We start from the raw sequence: 20750 nt of genomic DNA, 5'->3' as shown, positions 1-20750 counted from the left end.
ATACTCATGGTATAGCTGGATCAGGAAGCTGAACAGTGCTAAGTTGGGTTCATTTTATTTTCATGCAATTCATCACAAGATGGTAAGCTCATCAAAGACCACTACCATGTTGTTGACTACTGTATATCAAGCACCTAGCACAGTGCCTGGAACAAAGCAGGCTCCATCCTGGCCCTTGTTTCAGTTTGGCAATACTTTTGCCCATCTCTTATGGATTGCTTCCCAGTGCTCTGCTGCGGTCTTCTACTTTTTCCTACCCTGTCTCTGCTTCCTTCTTTCTCTCCTACCTCCCTCTCTTCTTCCTTTCTATTTTTTTTTTAATTCCCTCAGAGGAAAAGTTCATACCTTCCATTTCTTATAAACCTGATATAGCTCTTTTTTCCTCCTCATGCTAGGTATATGCCATATACCAATTCTAGTCAGTTCCCTGGCCCCCTTTGAAATGTCTTGGATTCTCATTGTGTTGGTAAGATTCACTTAAATTCTCTATGTTCACAGCCTTCATAACTAGAATTACCTTCTCTATTTTTTTCCTGCCTTTAGTCTCTTCTCTCTCTATTTCATCATTCCCTATGCCACCTTAATAACTTTTATAGAAGACTTTCATGATTTCAGTCTCCTATTCAAAAACCTATAGATGATTGCCTATGTAATTCAACATATTTAAACACTGCTAGTAGGCTTCAGGATGGCTCTACAAATTCTCCCTAACAGAACTGCTTATGAAAAAGAAGAGAAATAGAATAACACATAATGGAAGAAGCAAAATTAACTTAGAGTGTATTGTTGCTTTGTTGTTTTAAGACAGGAAACATGTGCATGTTGACAGGAGAGGGAATCAAACTGCTTGGATGATGGAAAAGATGATGGAAAAATGAAAGTGGTTATTAATGAGCAAGGACCTCTCTCTCTGAAACAATGTAAAAGTAAGTGAGAGAATTTAGTCCTGAGATTACAGTATTCCTAGTAAAGTAGGCAGCAAGCCGGCTGCCAGTAATGAGCTGAGAAGAGACCTATAATTTTAGAGGGGCTTAGGCAATTAGGAGTATCTCCTCATTCCTCATTCACTCACTCCTTCCACAGATGTATTGAACACCTATGTATAAGTGAACTAACACTTCTTAGTATTTTTGCACTTTGCTCACACGGCTTCAGCATTTGATTACATCATCCAAGCCACAGGAAGATAGATCTCTCTCCATTCAATTGTGATCTTGTTCAATTCGTTGTTCCAGCTTGTTAGGATCTTCTTGAATCCCAACTCTGTCATTCAGTGCTCTCCCTTCCAACTTCGTGTCTTTCTGAAGAATCTGATAAGTTCATGTTCTATGGTTTTTATTACAAACATTTATAAAAATGTGGAGTGGGATAGCACTAAGACACACAGGATACCATGTGAAATCGCTCTCCCTCTTGACATGGACTCTTTAAGAAGCTCCCTTCTGGTAATGTTCTCCTGCCTAGGTTGTATCCCTCCACTTCTTCAAACAGGAGATCATGAAAGAGCTCATCAAACACTTTGCTGAAGTCCAAATGCACCATGCTCACTTCATTTCCCTCATCAAGCTGGCAAGTAAATGAATAATGCTGGCAAGTAGAAGAATACAATTAGATTGACAAAACTTGTTTTTTAGCAAACCTATGCCAAATGGTCATGATTTCTCTTCTAAGTGCTTATAAACAATTTCCTTAACTGGCAGTTACAGATTCTTGCCTGGTATTGACAGCAAGTTCACTGCTACACATTTTGGAATTTATCTTCTCTTTCCATAGAGCAGAATTACATGTCTGTTTCTCAGCTTCTGGCATGGTCTTCCCTTAGTTCTGCAGAGATCATCTCCCTCAGTCTAGAGATAAAACTTGCAAGTTTTCTTAGTATCCTTTTTTTTTTTAAAAAAATATCATATACTTCCTATAAGAGCTACATGAAACTCTGGTGAGACTTTAGGACGTGTTGTGACACAGGCTATGGAGTAGACCAGAGTAGAAGCCTCTGGGACTACAGCCAATGAGACTGGTTCAGGTTCCTGACTCTTCGGATGGATTGGTGTATTGAGCCCTAGACAGTGAGTGTGGTTTGGAATTAAAGTCCCTCTCAACCAGAGATTTCTGGAAAAAATCAGCTTCTAAGCAATTTTCCTTCTCTCTCCCCACCCATGTTGCTCATCTCTGCCATCAGTACCTTCAGAGTACCAGAGTATAAGACCTATTAGCAATTAAGATTGGACTTACCCACTTGCCCAAGCCTGGATAGTCATGTTCTGGATCAAAAAGGTGCTGGTGTAACTGGAATTCTCGACTGAACTCTGCTGTGTCAGGGGTGTTTTCTAGACATCCATCATCTACTGCAAACAACAAAAGGTTTTTGAGGAACAGCCATGACATCTATTGTTATTCTAAGAGTTAATTTATTAAAAACAACTAGGCATCCAAAGGTCAGAATCTATTCACATCAGTCACTCTAAGTCACTTTCCTTCTGGGATTTGGTCATCCCAGATTCCCACTCCTTTCCTACCCATGGCAGAGACTGGTCGGCTGCTCCCCAAACCCATTTCCTATTCCCCGTCAGCACACGGCTAATTTCCCAGCCTTGCTATGCAATCAGGTGGAGTCATATGCCTGGGTTTGGGCCAATGGAATGTGGGCAGAAGTGATGTACTCCACCTCCAGGCCTGGCCCATAGAAACCTTCTATATGACCCCCTCTCCTTCTCTCCCCAACCCCCCGCCATCTGTCGGTCTGCTTGCTACATGTTGCCGACCAGGGCAGCTGTAGATGTCAAGTGCAAAGATGAAAGATGGCAGTCTGCATTGCTGAACCATCCACCCCTACCACACCCTCACCCACCTTTGGCAGGACTTCACACAAACGAGAAATAAACTTCTATTGTGTTAAGCCACTATTATTTTTTATCTGTCATAACGGCAAGTATTTCCTTCACTGGTATACTTCCATTCCACATGACTCACTCTGTTTTCTCTTGGGTGGGCTCTTTAGAAATGATTCTGGTTTCTTGGAGAAATTCCATTATATAAGAACAATAATTATTAGACAGTACTTGATGTTGTGTGTTGTAGTGGTAACAGGGTAAGCTTCAAGTCAGAAAGATAGACCCAAGCTCAGGGTTCAAATCCTAGCTCATGAGTGATAGATGGGTTTAGTTTCTTGGGAAAGTTAACTTAGTCTAAGTCCATTTATTCATCTATGAGATGGGAATAATCAAATCCTTACCTTACAGGGTAGCTATGAGGAATAGAGATGATCATATATAGAGCATCTGGCACATAATAGGTTTCCTCCATGTTTTAGTTCCCTTCTCACCACCTTTCTTTAAACGACAGTTCATATTATCAATGCTCTTTGAAATAAAGCATGTCTTCCATTCAAACCCAAGAAAGGTTATCCCTCTTGGCTGCTGCTTTTACCTAAGCCCTATCATTACTAGACACAATACTCTGAAGATAAGCCATTTTTTTTCTGTCTCTAATGTGTTTTAGACAACAGCTTTAAAAAGGGGGGCTGGGGAGGGATGTGAATTTTGTGCAGGACTAGAATGAAAGAGACTTCCTTTCGAAGGGATAGTGAGGCATCAAAGTCAGTACTAAAGGGGGTCTAATACAATCAGCCAGGTAGTCTGGTCTCTTGGAGACTGCTCTGATGCCTTCCAGCAGCTTTAAGCATCCAGTCTCTCAGCCCTTAACAGCATGAAGCTCCTGAGGAAGGCACTAGCATTTGGAACAAATCCCTAGTGTGGCTCTGACGTGGCTCCCCACTTCTCACTGAACTATTTATCTAACTTCATCTAGAGCAATTAACATGGAGGAAAGGGATAGCAAAGCAAGAGAGGTCAGGCAGTCAGCATATGGCAGTGTATGTTAGCTTAATGAAAAGACAGGGAAGGAAATGGCAGGTAATCTCGGACAAGAAAGGTCCTGGGAGCTGGGTCCTTTTATCCAACTCTATCAGCCCGCCCTGATTGTTCCATCTCGGAGCTCCTAAGTGCTCCTAATTATTGCTTGATCACATAGATCTATATATTGCTTTTTTTTCAGGATAAGCTAGGACTACATTGAATTTTTGTTTTAAGGCACTATGTCTTCATTTTACAGATGAAGAAACTGAGGTTCAGGGAAGTAAACTGACGTATTATGATTAGGACAAGAACTCAGATCTCTTGGCTCAACCTCTGGTTCTCTTTCCATTCTCCAACAACAGTTCTCAAAACTTTGGTATGCTCCAGAATCACATGAAAGTCAGGTTAGAATATGAATTTCTGGGTCCTACCCCCAGAGCTTCTGATTCAATAGGTCTGGAGTAGGGCCTGAAAATCTGCATTTCCAGTAAGTGTCAGGTAATGCTGATATTACTGGGACTATATATTAAGAACCACTGTATTATATGATATCGAATCAATTTAACCAAATCCCCATGGAGCCTGAACTGGCCTTTCTTCCTTCCCATCCAAAGTCCCACAAGCAAGTAAAAGGTGGCTGATTCAGATTTTCCTGTGGTCCTGGGCCAGCATCCCCACACTAGCTTGGCCACATCCAAATACTCTGGTTGTCCCATCCCAGGATGAAGCCTCTGTCCCCCATGGAAAACAGAGACCTCGCCCTAAATGAAAAGAGGAATATCTTTCAGAGAGAGCCTGTATTGTGTTTCAGAAAAGCTGAGGGGCCAATACTGACAGAATTTTCAGAGCAAGGCAGCATGACATGGTAGTTGCATGCACAGTCCTGAATCAGGTAGATCCAGGTTTGAGCCTTGGCTCAACTACTTGCTACATGGATAACCTTGGTGAAGTTACTTTCTAAGTTTCCTTATATGTAAAGTAGGGATAATAAATACTACCTAGTATTATTATTAGGTTGTGGGGAAAAGACTACTCTGTTGCTGGAAGTGAGTACAAGCCCAAGGAAAGAGATTCATTTCTTACCAGTGGCAAAGCTATTTATAATCAGGATGACATTTAATGAGTCCTTACTCTGTGCTGGGTGCTGTACCAAGTGTTTAACATGGATAATTTCATTTAATTCCCCAACAACCCCCATTTTGCAAATAAGGAAACTGAGGTGCAAGTGGTTCACTAAGTTGTTCGAGGTCACATATCTTGACCTTGGGTTTGAATTCCGGTAGTCGTCAGTCTAGAGCCACTACTCTGAACCACCAAGGTAAGCTGCTCAAAGCCCAGCATAAGTGTAGCACACTCACCATTCATTCTCTTTGGAATTGGGTGGTAGGAAAGTGGGAGCGATACATGAGGAGCAAGGAAAGTTTCAACCTTCTCCCTTAACCAACTTCTTCTCTTCCGGGGCCCCCTCTCTCTCATGCCACCTCCCAGCCCCCAAAGAAATATTTCAGGATAGATGCTCACTGGTTACAACATAGTTGAAATATCGATTGTCAAGAGAAGGTAAGGAAAACAAATGAGCATGGATCATCCACATACTAAAAAGTTCCAAAGACACTAAAAGTGGGCAGCGATTGTACCATAGAAGAGGCAAAAAAAGAGAAAATCCTTCTCCCTTTTTATTAAAAATGGAGCAAGTGCAGAAAAGAGCATCAATTCCCAAAGAGGGAGAGAGACAGAAGATAAAGCCTTGGCTAGGGGAGTCCTCTGTGGGTGTATCGGAACACCAGAACTCACCAAGGGTTCTAGAATCAACTTCCCTTTCCAACCCACATACAAATACACAGGGGCTCATCGGAATAGAAATACTATTTCTCTGAACATGTGCAGCCAATGTTAGAATTTTTAATTTCCTCCCAAAGGCTCTACATTTCATGAGAACCCAAGGGCATGCCCACTACCTGTTTTTCCAACGGGACAGGGATTTGGAGGGTCTGGGTAGCCCTGATCTTCACTGAAGTCCTTGGGAATGTTGTCACCGGTCAACTCTGCCACAATGTTTGGGATGTTGCCAAAGGGACCCAAGTGCTGAAGACCTTCATGAGCTCCACCTGCCAGGGAATCAGAAGTAGTTCATTTCAGTGTGATGACATTCATTTCAACTAATATTTATTCAGGCATACCAGACAGACAAAGCACTGTGCCCTATGCTGTGGAGAGAAAAAAAGGAAATCCAACAGTTCCTACCCTCTAGGGGGTTAAAATCTTAGTTGTGGAAACAGACACATACTGCACATATATCATTTCCACACAGGGCACACTGTATATGTGCTATAATAGACATGTTAAAATATAGCATTGGGAGCAGAGTAAAGGGAGACTTTCATTTGGCTGATAGGATGGGGAGGGCTTCTTGAATGAGTTGGAGCTTGAGTGGCACTGACACAGATGGGCTGGGGTTTGGAAGCTGGGCATGGAGCTCAGGGAAGAGAAAAGGATGCAACTGGCATCCAGGTAAAAGAACAGGCTGAATGACAACCAATTACCACAAAAAAGGGAGATGAAGAAAAAGGTCTTTGTCCTCCTGCCATTCTAGACCAACCACTTAAAACTGGGTGTATTTACTTCAATTTTCTTCTCTGCACATATTTTTATATCTAAGTGTTTATTGGTTTTCCACTTACTATTAAAGCATGTGGCTGCATGGCCTCTATCCTCTTCATTATAAATGAATATGTAGTCTTCTATCCAGTGGCTCTACCACAACATTTTAATCATTCCCACTTTGTGGGATGTTTAGTGTTTCCCAATTTACTCTTGGGCATTTAATTTTTTCCATATTTTGGATTAGTTTTCCTCAGGAGAGACTCCCAGAAGTCAAATTACTGGGTCAAAGGCTATAAATATTTTATGGCTCTTTATATTGCCAAACTGTTTTCCAAAAAGGAGGTACCAATTAATAAAATATCACCAACAAAATCTGAGAATACCATTTTTATAACATCTTAACCAGCATTGGGTTCTACAAAAATAAAGTTTTATGTTGTCTTTGCTAATTTAAAATCTTTTAGAAGAATTACTGTTTTATTTTGAATGTCTTTGATTACTAGCTCAAATATTTTTCCATGTGTTTATTTACTAGCTTTAATTTCTTTTCTATGAGTTGTCTGTTTATGCTCTTGGAATTTTAGTGTTTCTCTTATCAATTTGCATGAACATTTTACATAATAAAGATATCAGGCCTTTGGCCATTACATTTCCTGCAAACACTTCCCCATGTTGTCTGACTGAATTCTGGTTATTAAATTTGTAATATGAGTAGTTTGCTAACATAAGTTTTTAATATTCATGCAGTCAGACTTGTTGTTGTTATCCTTTGTGATTTCTTCTCACCTTCTAAACTTACAAAACTATTGCCACTTCAAAAGTACTATCAACATTTAGATATTTCTTTCAGTTTTTCTATTTTTAAAATTAACCCTTTGGTACAGCCACTATGAAAACAGGGTGGAGGTTCCTCAAAAAATGAAAAATAGAACTACCATAGGATCCAGCAATTCCACTCCTGGGTATTTATCCAAAGAAACTGAAAACACTAATTCAAAAAGATATATGCAGCCCAATATTCATTGCAGCATTATTTACAATAGCCAAGATATGAAAGCAACCTAAGTGTCCATCAACAGATGAATGGATAAAGAAGGTATATATATCTTTATATATATATATATATATATATATATATATATATATATACACACATAAATAAAGAAGATATCTATCTATCTATATCTATCTATCTATCTATCTATCTATCTATCTATCTATCTATCTATCTATTGAGAGAGTCAGTGGAATATTACTCAGCCATAAAAAGAATGAAATCTTGCCACTTATGACAACATGGATGGACCTGGAGGGTATTAAGCTAAGTGAAATACTGTATGTTTTCACTTATATATGGCATCTAAAAAACAAAACAAATGAACAAATGTAACAAAACAGAAACAGATTTGCAGATACAGAGAACAAACTAGTAGTTGCCAGAGAGGAATGGGGGTGGCAGGGGGTTGGGTGAAATAAATGAAGGGGATTAAGAGACACAAGCTTGAGGTTATAAAATAAATAACTCACAGGGATGTAATGGGCAGCACAGGGAATATACTCAATGATATTATAATAAATTTGTACATTATATAATCTATAAAAATATTGAATCATTGGGACTCCCCTGGTGGTCCAGTGGTAAAGAATCTGCCTTCCAATGCAGGGGATGCGGTTTTGATCCCTGGTTGGGGAACTAAGATCCCACATGCCGCAGGGCAACTAAGCCCGTGTGCAAACTACAGAGCCCATGTGCTCTGGAGCCCGCGCCACAACTAGAGAGAAACTCAAGCAGACCGCACGCTGTAATGAAAAAGATCCTACATGCCTCAACAAAGATTCCGTGTGCCGCAACTAAGACCCGACGTAGCCAAAAAAAAAGGAAAATAAATAAATATTTTTAAAAAACATCGAATCACTATGTTGTGCACCTGAAACTAATATAATATTGCAAGTCAACTATACTTCAAAAAAAAGAAAAGAATTAACTCTGTAATCTATACGCTATGTGTTTTAGTGCATGTAAAATAATTAACCATTTTCCCATTTGTTAAGTGATTCTGTTCTTCCCCACATATTTCATTCCTTCAACAAATATTTAGGTGCCCCACAGATACCAAAACCTGCTCTGAATACCAAGGCACAGCAGTGAATAACAGCAACTTATGTTGTGTAACTTGCTTTACTTAAATATAATGCATGTCAACTTCTGGACTCTTCTCTTGTAGCCTTAATATCCTATAAGGTTCAGGAATCTTACTTTTCCAACCCTAGAGCAGCCATTTCAGGAATGAATTCCTATTTATTAACCTTATTGTGACACAGCTCCCTGGATGCACAATCACCCTGTACATAGACCTGTACACAAAGGGCCAAATCAAAAGGGGCTTGCTTGATGTGCATGAAATTAGAACAAAATCAGGCTAAGGTAACCATACTTCCACCTTCATGAGAAGAATGGTCTTGCCAATAGTTTATATTACTTCAGTCTAGCTGGGTGAGGCTCTCTTTTCCCCTGGATGAGCTGAGCCAAGGTGTGCCCTCTGACACTTGCTTTATATTTTTCTCTTTTTTGGTTGAACTAGCTCCCCTTTGAATCAACACAATTTTTCTTTGGAAATATTAATATATTCAGTAGGATCATGGCTAGCTCTTAGTGTCCTGGGAATCATATTGTCTCTTTGAAGTGACATTGCATCTTTTTGTCTTAATTTATTATGTTTGATTAACATTTATTCTTTTTTGTTGGTTTCTTGGTCTTTTTGACCTCACAGCGTGGCATGTGGGATCTTAGCTCCCCAACCAGGGATCGAACCTGAGTCCTCTGCAGTGGAAGCGTGGAGTCTTAACCACTGGACCACCGGGGAAGTCCCGATTAACACTTATTCTTAAAAGGATAATTGTACCTCCTTTAATTCCAAATTCCTCTATCTTCCAAATGTAGACACTGTAAAGTAACTGGGTTGTTTTGTTTACATTTATACAATATTTCACTGCTCTGTGAGCGAGCCTGCAAAATTTCTACATTTAAAGAAAAAGATATTATTTTTATAAATTTTCCTTGTGAGTATTTAAGATGTATTTTTATATAATCCATAAACATCTAAATATAGCCAAGGGCTTCCCTGGTGGGGCAGTAGTTTAGAATCCGCCTGCCGATGCAGGGGACACGGGTTCAAGCCCTGGTCTGGGAAGATCCCACATGTCGTGGAGCAACTAAACCCGTGCGCCACAACTACTGAGCCTGCGAGCCACAACTACTGAAGCCCACGCACCTAGAGCCTGTGCTCTGCAAGAGAGAAGCTACCGCAATGAGAAGCCTGCGCACCACAACAAAGAGCAGCCCGCTCTCGCTGCAACTAGAGAAAGCCCGTGCACAGCAATGAAGACCCAACACAGCCAAAAATAAATAAATACATAAAATAAATAAATTAAAAAAATATATAGCCAATTATTCAACATTCTTAATCATATTCTTTTATGTCCTTATTCATATTTTATCTCATTATCATAATCTGATGGCTATGTGTTAAGATCTATTCCTACCAATAAGTGTCTGTCAGTATCTTTTATTTCTCACTGTTTTTGCTTTAGCATTTTGATGCTATGCTAATTGGCATGTCCAAGAGTATAAATTCTTCATTTTAATTGTGTTATTAATTGGCAAAGTAAAAAATTAATTGACAAATCATATCTTTTTTTAAAACATCTTTATTGGAGTATAATTGGTTTACAATGGTGTGTTAGTTTATGCTTTATAACAAAGTGAATCAGCTATACATATACATATATCTCCATATCTCCTCCCTCTTAGGTCTCCCTCCCACTCTCCCTATCCCACCCCTCTAGGGGGTCACAAAGCACCGAGCTGATCTCGCTGTGCTATGTGGCTGCTTTCCACTAGCTATCTATTTTACATTTGGTAGTGTGCCACTCTCTCACTTCATCCCAGCTTACCCTTCCCCCTCCCTGTGTCCTCAAGTCCATTCGTTACATCTGTGTCTTTACTCCTGTCCTGCCCCTAGGTTCTTCAGAACCACTTTTTTTATTTTTTATTTTTATTTTTTTTTAGATTTCATATATATGTGTTAGCATATGGTATTTGTTTTTCTTTCTGACTTACTTCACTCTGTATGACATACTCTAGGTCCATCCCCCTCACTACAAATAACTCAGTTTCGTTTCTTTTTATGGCTGAGTAATATTCCATTGTATGTATGTGCCACATCTTCTTTATCCATTCATCTGTCGATGGACACTTAGGTTGCTTCCATGTCCTAGCTATTGTAAATAGAGCTGCAATGAACATTGTGGTACATGACTCTTCTTGAATTATGGTTTTCTCAGGGTATATGCCCAGTAGTGGGATTGCTGGGTCATATGGTAGTTCTATTTTTAGTTTTTTAAGGAACCTCCATACTGTTCTCCATAGTGGCTGTATCAATTTACATTCCCACCAACAGTGCAAGAGTGTTCCCTTTTCTCCACACCCTCTCCAGCATTTATTGTTTGTAGATTTTTTGATGATGGCCATTCTGACTGGTGTGAGGTGATACCTCATTGTACTTTTGATTTGCATTTCTCTAATGATTAGTGATGTTGAGCATCCTTTCATGTGTTTGTTGGCAATCTGTATATCTTCTTTGGAGAAATGTCTGTTTAGGTCTTCTGCCCATTTTTGGATTGGGTTGTTTGTTTTTTGGATATTGAGCTGCATGAGATGCTTGTAAATTTTGGAGATTAATCCTTTGTCAGTTGCTTCATCTGCAAATATTTTCTCCCATTCTGAGGGTTGTCTTTTCATCTTGTTTATGGTTTCCTTTGTTGTGCAGAAGCTTTTAAGTTTCATTAGGTCCCATTTGTTTATTTTTGTTTTTATTTCCATTTCTCTAGGAGGTAGGTCAAAAAGATCTTGCTGTGATTTATGTCATAGAGTATTCTGCCTATGTTTTCCTCTAAGAGTTTTATAGTGTCTGGCCTTACATTTAGGTCTTTAATCCATTTTGAGTTTATTTTTGTGTATGGTGTTAGGGAGTGTTCTAATTTCATTCTTTTACATGTAGCTGTCCAGTTTTCCCAGCACCACTTATTGAAGAGGCTGTCTTTTCTCCATTGTATATTCTTGTCTCCTTTATCAAAACTAAGGTGACCATATGTGTGTGGGTTTATCTCTGGGTTTTCTATCCTGTTCCATTGATGTATATTTCTGTTTTTGTGTCAGTACCGTACTGTCTTGATTACTGTAGCTTTGTAGTATAGTGAAGTCTGGGAGCCTGATTCCTCCAGCTCTGTGACAAATCATATCTTGATACATATTTCTTCTATTAGCTTTGCCACTCTCATTCTGTTGTTTTGTCTGGTGAATCTTTGATCATTCTTTTATTTTTAACCTTTCTGTATCTCTCTGATGATTTTTCCAATTCATACTGAGGTGCCTGCCTTCAGAGACATTCTAGAAATTCACATTTATTGACTCACATTAACCCAAGACCTGCAAAATGTTAGAGAGACAGATCAGTACACTTGGTATTGATATATTCAAAGTTCTGTACAATCTTGGCATTAGAGCCACCACTGTGCTTGCTATAGGGCATGCCTTCTGGTGTGTCAATACATGTCTCAACTTTTGAAAGCACCCTAGCCTTAAGTGCCAGGAATTATCCAACTTGGCTTCAGGGAGAGTGCATGTCTTAATGCTCCATTAGTAATTAATGAAAGAAGCAAACACAGTTTCCTTTATGGAAGACCTGCCAAGGCTCTGTTTACCTCTGTGTACCAGTGCCATTAGAATGAATGGCACTCTTGTTAGGTAGCAACAGATGTTTAGCACCAGGCAGATACATTATAACACAGGCTCTTTTTTTTTTTTTTTTTTTTAACACAGGCTCTTTTAAAACTATATTTAATGACATCAAATCAAGAAATACTGAGGAATTATGGGAGATAGATGGAAGTAAAAAAAAAATGCTATCCTTTGCTCTCCAAGAGCTTGAATTTTATAGACAAGTAACCACATATAGAAAATAATTAGAAAAAGATATAATTGAGTATACAATAAAATGCTAGTTATCTGGTTCAGTATAATGTTTAGATTATGCTGATCTATTGCACCTGAAACCAAGTCAACCAAACTGTTAGGATGCCATGGATGCTATTTGGTCCATTCGTCTCATACTCAACCAAACATATTTTAAAATCATTATTCAGTCAGCTTAAAAAAATATGTACTGAGTACATACTATGCATCAAGACATGGACGAGAGGGTCAGTGATGAACCAGGTATATATGGGCCCTGCTCCCACATAGCTTACAGTCTGTAAGAGATACATAATGAAACACATATTTAATGGTACAGGGGAACTTATTTACAAAACAGAAATAGACTCACAGACATAGAAAACAAACTTATAGTTGCCAAAGGGGAAAGGGTGGCAGGGGGAGGGATAAATTAGGAGTTTGGGATGAACATATACACACTAATATATATAAAATAGGTTACTCTATAGCACAGGGAACTATACTCGATATTTTGTAATAACCTATAATGGAAAAGAATCTGAAAAAGAATATATATATATATTATATATATATATATATATTGGTATATAACTGAGTCACTTTGCTATACGCTTGAAATTAACACAACATTGTAAATTATAACTCAATAAAAAATAGAAGCACAGATTTAAGATGCAGAGTTGTGATGCACTTATAGTGTAACTGGGATACAGTGAGATGTCACAGGTGTGTAGAAAAGAAACATCTAACCCGGCTCTAGGATGTGGAGGACTGCCTGCAGGAAGCAATGTACCAATGATTATGTGCAGTGCTGTAGAAGACACAAACGTAAAAGACACGATTCCTGCCCTCTACTTGGTTCTTCATTCCAGCTGGTTGTTTAGCACCAACACAATAAGCCAGTGGTACGTGATAAGATACATTCCCTGATATAATTCATTATGGCATAAACTATAAATGATGTAGAAATTCAGGAAATAGGGAACCTTCCAGGAAAACTTCCATGGAAGAGGTGACACTTGAGTTGAATCATGAAAGGCAGGATCCATCCTTATAGGTGGCAAAGGAAAAACCACACGTGAGGGCACAGAGGTAGGTGTGAGCATGGGATATTTGAGCACCAGTGATGAGCACTGCTGGGGAAGGGAGAAGCTGGCTGGAGGAGAAGGCCAAGCCAAGCCGAAAAGTATGAATTGATATAATAACAAATAGCAACCAAAGCTCTCTGGGCAGGAGAGTGATATAATAATTGGATGTTGTATAGAACATTAATTTATCAACAGTTTAAAGCCCCCTTTCCTACCTTGGGGTGCACATCAGTATCACATGTGGAGTTTATCAAAATTCCAATGCCCTCTACTCCAGATCCACTGTACCCAAGCATCCTTCTGAAGACCACTGTACATAGGTAGATTGGAAGGAAGTTAAGAAGACCTAATAAAAGGCTATTGCTAAAACTCAGGGGAGAAGCGATAAGGATTGGGGCTGGGGTGGCCACAGCATAAGTAGAAATAAGAGAAATTTCAAACAGCGCACAAGGGAGAGACGAGTCAAGAGTCCATGAGGGGCTTCCCTGGTGGTGCAGTGGTTGAGAATCTGCCTGCCAATGCAGGGGACACGGGTTCGAGCCCTGGTCTGGGAAGATCCCACGTGCCGCGGAGCAACTAGGCCCGTGAGCCACAACTACTGAGCCTGCGCGTCTGGAGCCTGTGCTCCGCAACAAGAGAGGCCGCGATAATGAGAGGCCCGCGCACCGCGATGAAGAGTGGCCCCCGCTTGCCGCAACTAGAGAAAGCCCTCGCACAGAAACGAAGACCCAACACAGCCAAAAATAAATAAATAATAAATAAATTAATTAAAAAAAAGAAAAGTCCATGAGGTTTCCAAAGTCTAGAGTCCCCTTGATTTGGGAAAATAATGCCATTGGCAAAGACAGGATCTTTCACTACAGCTTTTAAATTATTTCAGGCAATTAATTATTTCTATCCTGTGATGATGCTTTGTTTCCGTCACAGCCACACATGTTTCTAGAATAGATAGAAAATATTTAATTCTTGCCAAATAAGTTATAAGCCCTTTTGCTTATATAAACCTTGCTTTATACAATAAAACTGGTACCACCCAGCTGTTTATTTTCAAATCCTAGATATCAAATCATTGGTAGGTTTTCTCTGCATTGTTATGGCAATAAAGTGCCAGTCAGTTGTGATGTTCAGAGGCAAGGGAGAGCAGGGAAGGGGAAGAAGGGAAAGAGACCTGGGTTGGTCTGACCTAGGCCAAGGCCCTTAAATCTCCTTCTTGGCCTGCACTGGAGCCCTCCATAAAAATCTGCCAAGGCTTTTTCCACATCTTGGGGAATTTCTCCAACATCTCTCAGCTCTTTCCTGCACTCCCATCCCTGCTTTGTGCTGGGATTCTCCCTCCTCTGCGTGTCCTTTTAGTTTGGCAATTCTAATGGGTGGTTGATCTTGTTGGTTTCAGACAGCTATCTGGTCAGCCTCAGCTCCATGCTTTGCCACCTGTAGCCTTGGCTGTTCTCAACATGGCAGCTCCCAGCAAGACTCCAGAGGACCACCAGCCGGGAACCAGCACCACCAATACTCACTTATCCAGAAAAAGGCACTCACTTTTCTGGTTAATTAAAAACTCCATTCAGTTTCAAATCCATTTTCCTGCCTTAGTGATTCTGAAGATCAGTTGTCATTATCTAGTAAATGAAAACATGAGAACTGAATACTACTTACTGACCCCTAAAATTTTACCCGGCTCTGGACAGTCATGGGTTTTTTTTGTTCTAACAGTTGAATTTTTTAGCTGTTTAGTTATGCAGTAAATCTCCTGTATCACACCTTATCCTGATGTCATCTAACTCTCCTAAATGTAGTGCCTAAAAAACAAAATCTGAATAAGAACCTGCTGTATAAAAAAATAAATAAAATTCTAAAATTCAAAACAAAAACAAAAGCAACAAAATCTGAGCAAACTGGGGTTTCCAATTATAGTAACATCTCACTTATCTCTTTACTGGAGAATGTGGTTTTCCACATAGTATCCAGATCACTGAAACATCCCCATTAACATCAATATTCATTTATTTAACCACTTTAAGGGAAAATTTTCACCATGAATTTTAGGTAAATACTCTAAACAGCAGCTTTGGAATATGGCTTTACCTCTCCTTGGTAACTTGGGCCTAGTATTGGGAATATCCGTGACTATATAGTGTTGTAGCAGTGTGTTCTCAGAGCATGAAAATGTATACAGCAATACAACCGTATTAAGTGGTCCCAGCTGCTAGGGCTTTTAAAGTTCTTTGTCTCCTCCCTCTTTGTAAGCTATTAATCCCAGTCATCCCCAGTGCTTTTCATAATAAAGCTCAGTGCATAAATAAATAAACTGAGAGTGGGTCAAGGCCCTGTAAGTCCTGTCTTCAAATTTGCTTTACCACACACATACGCATCACACGAGCATCTCGTCAAAATGCAGAGTCTGATCAAAAGATGGGGTGGACCTGCCTCTGCATTTCTCACGAGCCCCCAGGTGATGCTGATGTTATTGTTCCATTAACCACACTTTCAGCAGCAAGGGCTCGAAAACCAGAGGGCCAGACTTATTCGAATTATATGCAAAATAAGAGTCAATTAGCACTGAGAGAGACCTTGGAGTGACCATCCTGGTTCATGGAGTTTGTGACATGCAGCATGGCTGCTGAGAGGCTTTTGAAAAGTCACTTGAGGTTTCAGGTAAGGGAGCTCTAGCTACAGCTGAAGTCCCTTTATTTAAGGTTGTATTTTAATTATAGAGGCACTCGCACACATGTCACAAGAAAAGGAGCCCACTGCACCCTTTCCCATTCAGATTAATTCTGTGGGGAATGGAAGTAAAGACCTGCTCATGAAGCACGAAGGCACGTTCTCACGGAATAAGCGATGTCCTCCGCGGAGCCCGCTGGGTCGCGCCATGATGCAAGAGCCCGGGGCTGAGGGGGATGGTTTTGGTAGAAGTCAAGGTTGGTTCGAAAAGAAAAAAATGAACAGGGGCTGCACCACTCCCCCGCCTTTTTGTAACGCTATGATTTCAACACTTTCAAAGTACTTTCATCTCCTTTTTAAAACCATTTTAGTGAGGTCAGTAGGACGAGAGTTACTACTCATAACTGTGAGAAAGTGAGTCCTAGGAGATCGTTACTTGCCTAAAGCCGCTCAGCAAGTCAGTGCTATTGGGAGCCTGGGATCCCAGCGCTGTTTCCAGGCACCAGGAGAGCCCCCCCGGGGTCCTCCTGCAGTCCATCCAGACCCTTTCCAGCCGTGTCCATCATCCAAAGATCAGCTCGTGCTCCCGAGCAATAGTTGGTAGGACGGCCTATCAGCATAAAAGGGGCCTCTCTCGTATTTTCTAGCTCACTTTGAGGCTCCAGAGTGTCAGCGACCAGGGTGGGGTCGACGGCCCCCTCGAGCCAGGCACCAGCGGGGTGACTCTAAGACAGGGCTCCAGCCGCGGGCCTCACCACCCTGGGTCCCGCGTGTCTGAGCGCCAGCCTCACGCCAGAAGGTTGAGATCGGCCAGGCACAGCCCCTGCCCTGCAGACTCGGTTTCACAATCCGGCAACACCCTGCCAGTCTCGCAGCCAGGAGTCTCACCCGCAGCCCCGCGCTGGGGCCGCCGGGGGAACCGTGCGGCGGGGCAGCCTGGTGCCAGGGAGCCGGTCCCCCACCTCCTAAAGAGGGAGTTCCGTGAGGAGAGGTTGGCAGGCAGCGGGCACACTCGCCTGAATACCAGCCATTCAGCTGAAGGGAACGGATCCAGCAGTTTTCACTTATGTTACCACAAACAGCAGATGCTAAAAATACACTGCGGTCTGGGCCTTCATTCCAACCGCGTGTCTCCATACATCATTTATAAAGCGATGTCCAGCTTTCCTTTTGTTCACGGTCTGGGAGACTGAAGCAGTCAGAGAGGGGATTCCAACTAATGCTGCCCTCTTTTGGTTTCTCCCTTTGAAGGGGCAAAGGAGGGGGCCGCTGAGAAAGAGGAAAGAAAGCCGAAAGACAGAAAAGGCCCCCAGCCAGGGCTGAGGAGGAAAGTAAAGTGAGGCAGGCGGGGCGCCTGATACTGGTTTCCGAGGCCACAGGGCAGGTGGGGATGCTGTGATCAGGCAGCCCCGGCTGGACATGAGGGGACAGAGGGGGCCTTAAGAAGGAAGGGCTGGCTGGCCCCAAAAGTTTGCGGGTTTTTTCCCACAACCTGTAAACACATACACTTTTACAAAAAGTGCCGTCACTTCTCAGCTTGGAGGACAACAGGCGGGCCTTGGGGATGTGGTGGGTTCAGTTCCAGACCACCACAATCAAGCAAATATCACAATAAAGCCAGTCACACAAATGCGTGGGTTTCCCAGCGCATATAAAAGTTATGTTCCCACTATACTGTAGTCTATTAGGTGTGCAATAGCATCATGCCTAAAAAAAATGTACATACCTTCATTAAAAAATACCGTCTTGCTAAAAAGTGCTAACCATCCTCCGAGCCTTCAGCAAGTCGTAGTAGTAACATCAAAGATCACTGATCACAGATCACCATAACAAATACAATAATAATAAAAAAGTTGGACTTATTGTGAGAATTACCAAAATGTGACACAGACACAAAGTGAGCCAATGCTGTTGGGAAAATGGCGCCGATAGACTTGCTCGTCACAGGGTTGCCACAGACCTTCAATTTGTCAAAAACGCAACATCTGTGCAGTGCAATAAAATGAGATATGCCTGTAACCTGTCACCTCCTGTACAGCCATGGGTTTCTCCTTAGCGCAGCATTCAGGCAAGTTTCAGTGCACACGACTGTCTGCACTGGAGCAAAGACAGAAGCAAGGAGAAAGGGCTGGAAAGAGACAAACAACTTAGCCCTTATTAACGGGGGAAAAACACCTGAAAGAAACGGCCAACTTAAGGGGTGGGATTTTTAAAGTTTTGGTGTCTGACATTTGTTTCTTCTTCCTTCAAGCCCAATAATTTAAGTGGGCTAAAAGGAAGAAATGAAAACAGTAGTTTCTGCAGATTCACAGACATAGAGAACAGACTTGTGGCTGCCAAGGAGGAGGTGGGGTGGGGGAAGGAAGGATTGGGAGTTTGGGATTAGCAGATGCAAACTATTATACATAGGATGGATAAACAACAAGGTCCTACTGTATAGCACAGGGAACTATATTCAATATCCTGTGATAAACCATAATGGAAAAGAATAGGAAAAAGAATATATATGTATATGTATAACTGAATCACTTTGCTGTACAGCAGAAATTAACACAACATAGTAAATCAACTATACTTCAATAAAATTTTTTTTTTAAAAAGTAGTTTTCTGTACATGTCCATTCTCAAAACTCACTCTGTGCATTAAGGCCTTTTTTGCCTTGATTCCTGGTGAGAAATGAGAGTCCTAAAATTCAAACATAGTTATGAAAAGCAACTAATTTTCATTTACTGAAGACCCACAGACAAGAGAGCACCTTTTATATAAAGAACCTTTATAGCCTCCCTTTGTTCGGGCCCTGGGTTCAAATCCACATGCTGTCGCACATCTGATGACATCCCAAACCCTTTTAACTTGGGCATAGTTTGCTACATGCATAGCTAAGTGCCTGGAATGTAGTAAGAACTCAACAAATGTTAACTGCTTTCATTATCCAATCAACGTTTCCTAACAGCACAATTAACAGAGCCCAAATTCACGATCCTACATATTTTTCATTCTGATGCCCACAGTTCTGTATTTGGGGCAGTGAGAAACAGGGGCTCAAAAACAGTTGAACTTTTTATTTACAGCAGCGCCTCCTCATCCACTTAAAACTAAAAAATTAATGCTTGAACTCATTCTACTCATTTTTTTCAGGGCAAGCACCCCCCTGCCTCAACCAGGCAGCATAATCTCTTTCTCAAGGCTTTGCCATCCACTTAACAGGGGACAAAACACATCCACATAAACACATATAAGTGCCAATTTCATGGAACAGACCATGAGCACAGTGGGGGGAAAAGAAATACGTATCCTAGAATGAGAAAATGAGCATCTGATCACGTACAATTAGAGATGGATGTTATGTCCTCAACTCTCCTCCTCCCTAGTAACAGAATGTAGTTTAGGCTGTTTAGAATGGTGAGGACTTATGTTGCAACATTCACATTCTCTAAACTCATGACAAGTGACCCCAAAGCACACAACATTTGGTAATTGAGAAAAACAAAGGAATGATTCTATCTATGCTGAACTGGCTTATTCATCGATTTGCCCCAGGGCAGGGGGCTGGTCCAGGCGGCTTGTTAAAGCTATCCTAATGCTCTGAGTGCGAGCCTGGTCCCTCAACAGGGACTTACCCACGTAGCCTGCATCACTGGCAAATGCACCCCATTTCAGCGGCATCAACGTATACATGCCGGACAGATCTGAATTGAGTTGCGCCTGCTGGCAAGTAAGCAAAAATGAAACTCACTGTTCAGATATTTTGTCTTGAAAGGCATTTGTTTTCATGGCTTTTCTTTCTTCTTTTGCTTCCTCCCTCATCCTAGGATCTAAAAGACTCAGGCTCCTTTGGGACCAAAGGCAACACTATCAGCTTCTACTCGGAGGCACGCAAACAGTGAAGGCAGAAAGTCGGAGTTGAAGTGTACTGCGTTTGTAGCTTTCACATCTCCATATGGTCCCAATTTAGGATCACAAGCAGAGTTGTTTACTTTAGAAAAGCTTTTTAGTTCACTTTTAAGGTATTTTGCTTAGGCATTGCTTGCTTTTCAAAAGTAGAAAATGTGTATTTTTTTCCAAAGTGGTGTTTGTTTTGGCTGTTTACTCATTTGCAAAAGTTCAGATTCTATTCTGTGAATTTAACTCATTTTCCTGCAGCCACAAGCCCCGCCCCTGCCCAACACATACACCCCAAACTCCAAATTAAAGCAAAATACATTAATTTGAAAATGAGGCATTTTTAGGGTAGCTGTGAATTTTGTGGGTTTTGAAAAAATCATTTTAACAGGTAATTTACAGTAGCATTTTCAGTCCCTTCATGTAACTTCATTTGCTGCCTGAAATGAAGTTTCTATTTGGCAATTTGTATCGAGGCCAGGTATGTTTTTGTACTGAGGTTAAAACCCATTTAGGGTCCTTTAAAACCTGTAGTCTATGATTCTTGCTGAAATTATATGACTTAACTGGGAGGCAGTGGAGCTTAAGTTGAGGTATCAACTAATGTTGAAAAAATGGGACATACAGACAAAATTGTGGTG

The 20750-nt window shown here is 41.0% G+C and overlaps 1 protein-coding gene across 4 annotated transcripts in view; it reads right to left on the bottom strand.

The window, feature by feature from the left end:
* Nucleotides 1-20750, bottom strand: part of SCG5 (secretogranin V) — a 53730-nt gene that overhangs the window by 8745 nt on the left and 24235 nt on the right. For 2 of the 4 annotated variants that reach the window (XM_061182283.1, XM_061182285.1), the window contains exons 3-4: nt 5813-5962; nt 2233-2345 (exon numbers count right to left, since the gene is read on the bottom strand). In XM_061182283.1, the coding sequence (XP_061038266.1) occupies nt 2233-2345; nt 5813-5962 (263 nt within the window). The remainder of the gene's footprint in view (nt 1-2232; nt 2346-5812; nt 5963-20750) is intronic. The other 2 variants (XM_061182284.1, XM_061182286.1) reach the window with 1 other exon arrangement.

The sequence above is a fragment of the Eubalaena glacialis genome, chromosome 2, assembly GCF_028564815.1.
Source record: "Eubalaena glacialis isolate mEubGla1 chromosome 2, mEubGla1.1.hap2.+ XY, whole genome shotgun sequence".
In the NCBI taxonomy this organism is placed as follows: Eukaryota; Metazoa; Chordata; class Mammalia; order Artiodactyla; family Balaenidae; genus Eubalaena; species Eubalaena glacialis.
The sequence above is the reverse complement of the archived record's forward strand: the minus strand, read 5'-3'. Positions and strand labels throughout refer to the sequence as shown.